A 12,585-nucleotide genomic window follows, 5' to 3' on the forward strand; every position below is an offset into this window, starting at 1 on the left:
TGGTTACAGTGAGATGTTCATGTAAGTATGTTTGTTTTAAGCATTTCCAAATCCTTTAATGTTATTTTTTAAGTTTCCAGAAAAAAAAAAGCAATAACCAGATCACATGCAATATCGTTCTGGAATTGTATTTTTCATATTTTTAAATTTGCTTTGTTGTGGTTTTATACTCAGCATCAATCTGCTGTTAACTCCCCCTCCTCCCCCCCCCCCCCCACCACCAATTGTTTTAATTGTAGATGGGTATTTCAGAGTTAATGTAGTAGGCAACATAATGTCCTTTCATTTAGGGCTCATGTTGATATATTTCAGAAGCAATGATAAAGACATTTCTGACTTTGGAAATATCAGTTTCCTAATCTTCATGTTTGTTCTCAAAATCTTTAAACTTTTAAGCAACACCTGCCATCTTCTCTATGAAGGCCTTCCAATGATGCCTACGCACTTCTTTCTAGTCTCTTGGAGAAAGAGAGGGAGAGAGAGAGAGAGACCGCAAGCCCATTGAAATTGTGGATCAGGTTTTCCCATTACAGTCGGAATATTCAAATCAACATGGAACCTAATGATACCTTTCGTGGGTGGTAAACCTTTAATTTGACCGTGCTGGATCTCTCCTCTGTCTTTCTGTAAATCTTTCTTCCCACTTTTCTCTTTATTTATCATCTGTCTCCTTTCCTTCCTTCAGGCCATGAGCTGGAATTTCTTTTTCCTTACTGTGTATTCCAGGGATATTTGAAGAAAGAGAGAAAAAAAATGAAATAAAGTATGGCCATGCATTAGGCTCTTATTCTCATATTGCCCTGATATTTGAGTCTAAAAAAGTACCAAAAACATATATTTGAAAGACATCAAAGAAAACAATGTTGACATTATTAGGGAAGTGTGTGGGTTTTTTGTTTTTGTTTTGTAAATCAACATCCTTGAGATAAACCACTAGCAGGAGAGAGGAGTGTTGTTGAATGACTTGATTTCCATAGGTGATGTTGAAACCTGTGAAACATGAGTGTTCCTATACATCCCATATACCATCAAACCCTCTCTCTCTGTCCAATGTTATTTCCTTGTAACACTATTAAACCGCCACACTTCATTTGGAATGTGTCCTACAGAAGGTCAGTTATCTGCCCATTTATAGACATTTTTTATTTGAAATATCCAGATAATTTTGTATTAGAATGGGTAATGGTATGTAATTTGCATGACAAGCAGCTTGATAAAGGGAACAATTTATTGTGTGATGATAATGTTTGTGTTGTACAATATGCAGAAATAGAAAAGATGGATGTAATGGACATCTGTTGGAGAAGGGTTCCCCTGTGGCAATTAAAGAAGATCTAAATTTGTTAAATTGCTTCCAGATATCCTCATGATTAATTGAGTTATTTTAATTTAAAAACAAAGCAGTCTTCTGTGACTGTTTATTTGTGGAAAAAACAAAAACAAACAGGATGGTCAAAGAATGTGGTTCACATTTCTGTTTGCATCATTGAAAACAGGCCATATTGAATTTTGAATTTATATCACATGATGATTTTTTTTTTATTTGACATTTCTCTTTTGGCCAATGTTTCATTGAGAGTTATGTCTTTGTTGTGTACTATGCCTTTTCCCCAAATTGACAGAACGGAATAGATCAAATTAGAAGCAGATGTGCTTCTAGTTTGGTGGATGTTTACCAAGCCAAAGCACCAATGGCAAAATTGTGCTGCAGAAAAAGAAGAGAGTGGAGTGAGGAAGATGCTGCTACCTCTGAAATTCAAGAAGTTAGCCTCGAGCCCTGATTAAGTTAAGCTGTCGTCTTCTTTACATCGACTGTGGCGTTTACAAAGCAGCAATTTAAAGTTGTCTTACTTGATGTGACAAAACGCTGCTCCCTTACATTACACATTGTGATTTCAAAGTAATGAAGGGATATATGCTTTGTCTAAAGCGCATGATTTAGCTACTAGGAAGAAAATGGAATGAAATGTAGTGACAAATTTTGCCAAATATTTACACCTATTGAAGGAAGGATTTTTTTTTTACCGTATAATTATTCATACATAGGCCTATACTTTGCATTTTACTCTATGACTCATACTTCTTTCAAATTATCAAACAACATGAATTGACAAATGTATACTCTGTATTTTGTATCATTTTTATTGGATTGAAAATAAAGTATAATTGAATTTAATATAATTTATTGGAAAAGAAATTTTATTTGAATTATTTTACATGCTATGTTTAATCTTTTGTAGAGATGTATATCCATTTTTTGTACAACACAGGTGTAAATCAAATGTCATTTCATGTCATACAAATACATTGCGAGGTAGCCTATATCTGCACATGTGAACAGTAATTTAGACAACCATTGTCCTCAAGGGAAATGAAGAAGCAGTGAGTGATCTTTCCATCCACCTCAGCTTGCATTAGACTTGAGTTTATGTGGGTCAGTAGGGTAATGGCTTCGTTCACACTACCACTATCTCTCGCCATGAGAAACAAGGATAGAAATTCAAAACTTACCACTTTCCTTTATAGAAAGCATTTCCAAAAATAGGGCACCACTAGAAAAAATAGTTAGGGCCTATAAATATTTTTTTAAGATCAAGTAGTGAGCGTGTCAGTTGCAAGAAGGTTCTTATCAAAGTATTCCATTTAGTTTTCTATTGCAATTGATTGACAAATTGCCCTTTATCAACATAAATGAATACTGATTATTCAGTATCTGTGAATACACACACACACACACACACACACACACACACACACACACACACACACACACACACACACGGGCGCGCACATTATGGGCATGCATACTTGAGCACCAATGATTTTTTTTTTTTATCACAGCTATTACATGGACACTGAATAATCTGTTGATTTATGTCGAAGGGCAATTTGTCTGTCAGTTGCTATTTAAAAAAAAATCAATGCAATAATCATTCATTTAGATAGATTAGCATTCCATTTCATTTAACTAATTTTGAATAGTCTTTTTTTTTCAATAGCATTGTGTAGCAGTACTAGGAAGATAGTAGAGAGTGTTGATGATTCCTTAGTGGAGACAATTTCTCTTCCTTGTCTGTTTGATTTCAAAATAGTTGATTTTGCATCTCTACAAGTATGCCAACACTGCAATCTGGTCTAAGATGGCTATCACCTGTATACTGAAGAACATGAGATGCTACAAAGTCATAGTTGGTATATCGGGAGTAATGGACAGGTGAAGTTCCTCATATAAAGGAATGAATCACTTCCTATCATAAAGTTTGTCCTTGTCCTCACACTGACCCTCTGTCAACTGTAGAAGGTTGTTAATGCATCATGACATTAACTTCATGTTGTAAACAATCCTGGAACATTCTGTTGCTTGTCCCTTGGCAACAAACACATCTGCACTTTGTGAGATGACCTCATTTTTGTGTGTGTGAAACACCTTGTAGGTGAAGGAGATATTTGCAGTGTATGACCCATCTGATCAATTTCCATTTCTAGTCTTCTTCTTTTTTTTTTCTCTCCTGGTCATCTTCGTCTGCTGCACTCCCTTCTCAGAATCTCATGTGTTGCATGAAATTCTGGTCAATTTCCAATATCACTCCTGATACATTTTCTCCCTTTTTCTGTCACCCTTGTGGCAGGGGATAATTTGATCTCGGCCGAAGTTGTTTGCCAGGTAACAAGGCTCTACCTGAGAGTGGGTGGATTTCAGCTGTCCATGCTATTTACCCCACCACAGGATTTCTGCAGAGCTGAACAGGGGTGAAAAAAGGGAGAGGAGCGTGTGGGAGAGAGTCGAAGTGGACTATATATTTGTCGGAGTATGAGAAAATGCCATCTAACAAAGGAGAGGAACCAGAGAGAGAGAGGTATGACATGTCTCAAAATATCTTCCACGATGCGGTCTGAGTGAGATAGCTGCCATCAGGCGGACGGAGCAAGCGAGCTGGACTGGAGAGGAGGATAATTTTCCAAGGTGGAGAGGAAATTTCATGAGGATGAGATAACTGTCTGCACAGAAGAATTCAAGTTTGCTGCTTGTACCTATAGAGAGCGGGGAAACATTGGATTGGTTGCACTTTTTTGTTTTGTTTTCCAGTAATGAAATCCGTTTCACTGGTGGCAGAGAGAGCTAGGCACTCGGCTTTACCGTCAACACAATTGGCTGTAGCCAATAACGTTTTGATCAATTTTCTTCATCTCTCCTTTCCTACCCTTTCTCTTCTTCATTTTCTTTGTTTGCCTTTATATTTAATATTTATATTTCTCATTCTCATCTTATGTTCTTTGTGATGATTGCATCTTATGTATCACCAGAGCCTCTACACACACAAGCACACACACACACACACACACACACACACACACACACGCAGATGCACACATGGTGATATCATGTGTCCCAAGACATCTTTACACCATATCTCCTCGCTAATTCCCAGGGAATCACCGCCAATCCTGGACTACTATTCTTCCCACAAGGTCTCCATTGAGTCTGCCTGGATGCAGGGGGCAAGAGAGGGAGAGAAAGAAGGAAAAAAAAAGTTGATCTATCAAGCAGACCCAGGATGATGATTAGAGGGAATAATACTCAATTAGTCCTCAGAGACTTGAGGACAGATAGTTGTGAGTGAGGAAAAGGACGGCGAACATTTTGTCGCCTGATGGTTGCTCTTATTTATTTAGTTTCCTTCGCCAAACGTTTTCTCTCTTCACCCAACATGGAAAGCCCATTTACCCGGCATCTCTGGCGCTTGACCTGCTAAAATATGCTATGAGCATTAGGAGAGTATTGTGGATATGATCTCTAGTACTTCTGCCTCTGTCTTGTGCCAGCAATGAAGGGCAATATGCCTGTTTTTTCAGCATCTCTCACTCGGTGCAGCCTCATCGATCATCTTTGCATGCATGGCAAAATGTTGAGGAGAATTGGGGCTGTTTGTGTGTTGCCGTGGTCAAGTCATGACCATTGCTCTCAATCAGCGCCCCAGTATGCCAATCCATCCATCATTGACAGCACAATGAGCCGGGACTTCTGGTCATGCGATGTGTGTGACTCGCCATAAAGTGCCTGTCTTTGGCGATTTTTGCCTTGTCTTCCACAGAGGGGAAAAAGAAGAAGAAAAGACACACACAAAAAGGTGGATATCTCAGAAGTCCTTCGATCAAAATCCAGCAAGTTTTTCATTTCATTTGAGGATGCAGTCTGTCACTTCACTGGAAATCCTTCAGATTTATGCTGTATCTCATGCACGCGTTCATTAGTGCTGTTTTGGCCCGGCCGTGTGGATGCATGTTTTATGTTCAAAGATTTATGCGGGCATCTGAGGGTGGAAATATTGCCTACATTTCATCCATCATACTTAAAGTCATGACACTTAGATGGAAGTGGAGGAGACTTGAGCTTTTCTCTTCAGCGTGCATACTTGACTACATTGTCATGACTTCATGCCTGGACCATAGCAGCATTGAGCTGGGATTTATCTATACTTTATAACATGTCAAACGGGGCATGACATCTATTTTGAGTTTGATTTTATGAAGGCCCCTCTCACTTTTAAGGCATTGATGGTAAGTAGAAACACTTCACAGTGGTGTAGGATGTTCACATAGAACAGTTGGTTCCATGAAAGGACAAGTCCACCTTCATCAATTTATACATAAGGATTAAGAGAATGCAGCAATATTAGTAGAACGCATCAGTGAAAGTTTGAGGAAAATCGGACAATCCTTTCAAAAGTTATGAATTTTTTAAGTATCTGTGTAGTCACTGCTGGATGAGAAGACTACTACAGTGTATGATGTCACATGCGTACAACGATATAAGGAAAATAAAAAGAGAATTTCACAAAACTTTACTTTTTGAATAAAGCGCACATTTCTTCGACTTGTTACTGACGTATGTTAAGGGTAATATTATTCCCCCTGCCTTCTGAAAGAGAGAAGTCGAGTGTTCTTTTGTTATGCGAGAAAAATGGAAATATATTGAATTTTCTTTGTGCTTTCTTTATATCGTTGTACACATATGACATCAGAAACTATAGTAGTCTTTTCATCCAGCCGTGACTGAGCAGAAACTTCAAAAATTCATAACTTTTGTACAGATTGTCCGATTTTCCTCAAACTCTCACTGATGTGTTCTACTAATTTTGCTGCATTCACTCAACCCACATGTCTATGAAGGTGAACTTGTCCTTTAAATAGGAGGGGTGCTCTATTTCTGACTGTGGATGGTATGCCAGCACATACTCTTCTTTCTAATCTTACCTAACAATTTCTGAAACAGATATGAACTAAAAATGTCCCTGTTATATCTCAAAATCATTTAGTTCCTCGCAGTAGTTGTTTGTTTGAGGTTTTATCATATATGATGAGTGGAAAACAGATAAGGATGGTTCCCAAGGTGGTGGTAGTTGTTTGCCTACACATGTACGTCCTAGGGCCTGCTTTAATCCCCATTCAAATGTGCATGAAAGTCAACCCGCACTTTATCTCAGGAAGTGGTTTTCTGACATCTGTGACCTCACAGAGATAGATGGATCACATGTCACAAGGACTTCAATTTTGGAATGAGCTTTGTTGAAAATTGGGCTATGACGAGTTTGAATTCATCTGGAGTTATTGCTCTGTAGATTGCTCAGTGTTGAATAATGTCTTTCTAAATTTGCCCTTGATTGACATCGTTATTGCATATATGTGCCTTTGATTGTATCGAGGTCAAGAATATGGTAGATCAAATAAGAATGGGGTTAGTGATGTCATCAGTTGATCGTGTGTCTGCCATGACTGGCTACTAGATGGATGAATTAAGCAATAAAAAGGGGATGTCATTTGTGTTTGTGCCATTGACAGTACAGATGACCTATACTCCATGGAATGGAATACTCTCTCCTGGATACACAGTAGGAATAAATGCACTTCTCCAACAATTTAATCAGTCCTGATTTGATTCAGGTCTGAGGTACTTAAGCTGGACCTGCGTAGAGGGCATGAATTATTCAGTGATGTCTTATATTGTTTTGCTGGTAGTATTCCTTGTTCAATCATCTCCATGTGTGCCAGTTGAGATAGACTGAGTGGTCTGTAATGTTAAATGACATGAAGCCTGTATCATATGCTGAGCTTGGATACCGACTGCAGTAACTGGAGGTAATATTGGAGAGAGGAATGACATGCTTGTGTTCATTTTCACCCAGCATTGGTATGACTCTTCTGCCTGTTGGATAAATTGACATTGTTTTAGAGGCAAAGGATTTAGTGCTGTGCAGCATGGAAGTTCATGATCAGTGCCAATTGCAAGACTAATTGGACCAATTTTCTACCAGAGGGTACTGGGGAAAGGCTTTCCATCCGCAAACATCATTTTGGCCAAGAATTCTAATTCTATGTGGATTACGTGTGCTCCTACCTACCCCATTAAAGGCTTCAGCACACATATCCTGTTGATTTGTTTCGAGACAATGTCGTAACTAATTACCATGTTGCAGATTATAGGGATCTGTTATTGTTATTTGCAGCGGAAGAGAGAAAGAGATGTGGGGGAATGAGAGACAGAGACAAAGAAAGAATGAGATATGAGTACCATTGGGTAGAATGCTGTGGGAAAATTGATATGGGACAGATTGGGAAGCAAAACATCACTGCTGTAACCTTGATAGTTCACAGACAGTACAAAGAAGATTGCACTGTGCAATAGACTGGCTTTCCATCTATCTGTACCAGGTACTTCATTAAGGAAGGACAAACTTAATAACTTCTGTGTGAAAAGTTTCTGTGGCTATAGATACTCTGGGAAAGGAGAGTATGGGTTTTATGTGGCAACAGTTTCAGATTGGTATTGTTTTCTCTGGTCTTATATTGTAGTGAGGTTAGTGTTCAGCAGTTGGAGTCATTTGTGTGTGTTGGGGGTGGGGAGCTTTGAGACATGCATGTTACAGAGTGATCTGTGAGGCTTGGCAGAATTCTTCTGTGCTTTGTCATACAGAGATGCAGATTGGATGCCGTGGTAACACCTGCTAGATATGGTGTTTGCTGTGAGTGAAAACCATCTGGGAACCATTGGACAGAGAAATGTCACTCTCCTTGCAGCTGATGAAGAGATGCTTTGAAGTCTCCTTTGGTGTTGTATGCACACTCCATTTTGTGGACTATTCCCCTTTGATGGCTCCTCTGATGCTGATGTTCTTCAATGATAGCATTCCCCTGATAGCATTCTTTTGATAGTTCATTCACGGTGCAATTTGACAGCTGACTTGTATTGGTTTTAATGTCATCTCAGGTCATGGTGGATTCAAGCAGGATTCCTGTCACTAATTCAACAGCAGTGATGTTGTGTGAGTTTGCCAAACAGATCTGGATGTCTTCGTCCCAATGACCAAAGTGTATAAGAAAATGGAATTGTCAGAAAATGGTCAAGGGGTCACAAATCCACCGTAGTGCTTAAGAAACTGCAACTTCTGAAGCACCAGGAACTTTTGTCTCCATTCTGTGACAGAATGCATATGATGTGAGTCTGAGTGTTTGAGCAGGACTTTGGTAATGGCAGGCATGCTTTCATTGTTGAGAGATATTATGTGCTGATTTGCATAATTTGTTTCTCCTGTGTTGACTTATGCAGCTTCAAGGTAACATTGACGGTCTTTTCTACTTTTGATAATGTCAATATGAAGGTATCAACCCTTTTATTTTGCCTGTGAATGTAGCTTTTGCCAAATTTCAAAAAAGTCAATGCAGTATGTCAATGTTCTGTATGACCATTGGTGCATGTTTATTTGATCAATATATGGCTTTTTATTGAATGTTCAGAAACTCTGCTGATCAATACTAGTGATATATAAATGTGAAAATGCATAGGAAAATCAGCGTGATGAGGGAAGAAGAAAAAGTGTACGGGGGGGGGGGGGGGGGGAGAGGAGAGGGGGAGGCGAAAAAAAACAAATTGAGGTTGAGGCAGACAATATGAAAGTCTGAGGAAGAAAGAGTCAGACCGAGAGAACCACAGAGAGTAAGAGAAAGAAAAAAATGGATGAGGAGTGGCAGGAGAGTGTGTGATGAATAGATGATTGCCTCATGCATCAGTGCAAACATTGCCGCAGTGTTTCTCCCTCTATAGGAGGAGTATTGAAGAACTAATTGCTGTAGCGATTGATCGACGGTGTTTATGTAATAAGGGCCCCATTGCCTTGCCAACGTCTTCATTATAGTTGCGATGAATCTTTCTGAAGCTCTTCAAAGAGACAAAACAAAAAGAGAAAAAAATATAAATGGACCCACGCCTTTTGTCCTTCCTATCCAGGTATCCCTACATACTTCATGGCATTCACGCCTTGCCAACTTCAGCACGTAGAATATCGGGTTCTTTTCTCTCGGTCTGACAGTAACCTTTCATGCCATACTTCTTTCATCAATCCATCGTTCAGCATTTGGCATTAAGCACTCGTCAGAAATAATACTCGGAAATTTTTACCCATTTATCTTGTGGCTGTGATGTTCCACGCAGCTTATCTGGTTCTCCTGCTTTCACATTGTAGTAGTGTTCAACACGTTTTCAAGTCAGCAGAAATATCTCGTCTAATATCTCATTCAAGAGAAATGTCTCGTCCCCATTGCCAGTTGTCCATCACATACATTTTTGTAGCGAAGCAGTCAGATTCTGGACGTAGTTTGTGTTGATAAGATGGAAAGCCATTCATGACATAGCATTCGGTATGCTCCACCCTGCAGCTGGAGTGGATTGCTCATTAAACTGTGAAAGATGCAGTGTTTCAGTGGTTTGTGGCAGCTCTGAGATTCATCTGGGCTTCTTTTTTTTTTTTAAGAAATGTTCTTCAGGAGTCTGTGCAGCAACTTCAACTGTGTTATCAAATAATCTGTAAATACTTCTTCTTTTTTATCATATCTATTGTTGCTTTATCTCATGGACAAGGCTTCTTAATCGTAATAAGTAGCTCCACACTGTTCCCCTTTCTTCCTGAACATTATAAAATGTACCCCATCATATTTCTCCTTAATTTTTGGCTGTACTTTGTTTGAATATAGTTCAGTAGGGCCCACTTGATTTGTTTCTTCAGGAGTGTATGTGCATGAGAGGAGTGACATGCCATCCACATGTTCAGTCAGCAGAACCTAACTGGCAAGAATCATTTCCTTGCTCTCAGAACACTAGATATAAAGATGAGTGGGAGTAAGCAGCAGACAGAAACTAGTGTGACATGCATCCATCATCTCACTTACGACACATCATTACTTTCACATAAAATTTCAAGGAGTCATTTGGGAAAACAGTTGTTGAGAGGGGGTACAACTACAATGTAAGTATGGGCCTATATCACAAACTTGTTTTTATTCCATCTTAAGAAATTTTTCCTTTACTCTTTTTCATTTGAGACTATTCCTGTCTTAGTTTATCGTTCCCACAGCACACGAGCACACATATATGCACAAACAAGTGGGAATGCTTGCTTCTATTTTGATCCTTCACAGCCTCTCATCTTTGACTCGTAGCGTGTTCCTTTTGCTTTGAAAATGCTGCTCACCTCGTTTTGCAGCCCAGGGTTGTAAACATCATTATTGGTTCTCTCTGCCTGTTAGTCCTGTCTGCCTTTAATGAGTGCCAAACACCTGCTATACATTCAGACAAGGAAATGCCATTGAGTTTGGCGCTATGACAGAACTCTGTGGATTCTCCTCACAGAAGAGCCATGAATATTTGTGAGTTCTGCAAAGCTTATGTCTCATCCTATGAAAGCAGATGTATAAATGCAGCCACAGAATGAGCTCTTTTGATCACCGCCAGGACACTGCCAAATGTTTTCTGTGGTTGGAAATATCACCATTTTTTGTGTCAATTCAGTGTTGCCTGGAGACGAATAAAGCTCAGAGGAATGTTGAGTTAGCCTATTAGTGGATGTGCTGGCACCTACCTCTTCAGCTCTAGGGTACACTTTGCTGTCTGGACTCCTCAGGAAAACCCAGGAACTGTGCAGGAGTGAAGCGGCAGCAAGCGTCCACCGCTGGGATTATGATGTGGAATATTTAGTACTCGATTCCTGTGACTCTGATTACACTGTGACTAGTTATAAGCGGAAAGTCGGGGAGAAATCCTCGGTTTCGCTTTTACTGGACGATGCTACGAAGACTGAGTGTGTCGATCCGACACCGGGACCGGGATCGGGAACGGGACCGGGACCGTGATAGGTACCTCCATGTGGGTGATCCCTATGTTCCCATGCGCCGGAAAAGGACACACAGCCTTCCAGAAAGTAGCCTCCGAATCAGGTAATGAAATCTAGCATGCTTGCAGATGACTCCATTTCTTGTTTCGGTGAAATACGAGTAGGCCTACTTCAATATTTAGTTTTCAGTGCTCTTTCAATCCTCCTGTTTTCTCAGACACACACTCTATCCATGCCAGCTTTGAATGGAGGGCACATACAAAACAAGTATCCAAACTGGAATGTTGATACTGTAAAACGAGGAATTTTCGCATGCATTTTAATTTCGTGAAATTAAAATGCACGCGAAAGTTTTTGTCTACACTACATGCATTGAACGCTGGTGGCAATTCGCGAAAATTTCATGCCACGAAAAATGCTGTCGGCTCCAATTCGCAAAAATTTCATGCCGCGAATATATCATGTTTTACAGTAAGTGATTTTAGGGCAACACTTTGAAAGTATACCAAACATAGTTTCCAGTGCATGGAGAGAATAAATCTTCAATGACACTCATTTGTTGAATTATGATGTTTAAAATGAGATGACAGCATTGAACCATGCTGTTAAAGGATTAAGTTGAAAGCTACATCTCCTGCCACTGCAGGTACTGTGTCAGTAATTCCTTTAGAGACTGAATCACCCAGTGTAGGTGTTTTGCATGGAGATATATTCCCCCAAAAATATTGTAGAAATTTATGAAAATATCTAATCACAAAAATTTCAGCACTGACAGTAGTTTCACTGAAGTTGTGAAACATCTAACATCTCTCAGTTAAATGCAAGTAATTTGGAGTTCATATTCCTTTGTAGAATGAGGCAGCATGTGTAGTGGTCAGTACTTGTCTTATGATCCAGGTCAGCAGTGAAATGTCTGAATTGGGTTATAAGTATTTAGTTAATCGCTCCACAACTTTTATCCTTGTTTGCTCTTTTTACTTTTATTTCATGTGGTGGAGAAAATACAGAAACAAGCTTATCTAGTCTTCCTGTAGCATTTCCCTTGTTGTGTTGTGAAGCCTCTCATTTTTCCTGTACGAGAGGACACCAAGACAGAATGTGACTGTAAATGGCACGGAGTGCGGCACGCTTCCCTCAGTGTGCGTGCACGGTATATAGCATGAATGCACACGCCAAGGCACTGTCACAGCTGATGTACACGTGCCTAGGCACATGTTTGCAAGCCCCTGTTTCCCAGCCTGTTCCTAGTGATGACTGTAACATGTGTCTCCCCCCACTGTCTCTCTCTGTCCCTATGTCTCATCCTCTCTTCCAAATTGACGCATTGTCAACAGGTATCTGTCACTGGGTGCGTTTATCAACTCACTTTTAATGCAGAATTAAGGTTTCCAAACAACTTTCAGGGAGTTTGGGCAGTTGATAA

The 12,585-nt window shown here is 39.7% G+C and overlaps 1 protein-coding gene across 5 annotated transcripts in view; it reads left to right on the forward strand.

Moving 5' to 3' along the window:
- LOC139711089 (rap1 GTPase-activating protein 1-like) overlaps positions 1–12,585 on the forward strand; it is a 295,166-nt gene that overhangs the window by 233,362 nt on the left and 49,219 nt on the right. The window contains exon 1 of one of the 5 annotated variants that reach the window (XM_071623008.1): positions 10,480–11,265. The exons of the other annotated variants lie outside the window; for them this stretch is intronic. Coding sequence (XP_071479109.1) covers positions 11,114–11,265 — 152 coding nt within the window. The 5' untranslated portion in view covers positions 10,480–11,113. Of the gene's footprint in view, positions 1–10,479; positions 11,266–12,585 lie in introns of those variants that run through there. 5 annotated transcript variants of the gene reach the window in all.

Source organism: Diadema antillarum, unplaced genomic scaffold, assembly GCF_040938485.1.
Source record: "Diadema antillarum isolate AM-2024a unplaced genomic scaffold, OU_Dant_1.0 scf00000039, whole genome shotgun sequence".
Classification (NCBI taxonomy): domain Eukaryota; kingdom Metazoa; phylum Echinodermata; class Echinoidea; order Diadematoida; family Diadematidae; genus Diadema; species Diadema antillarum.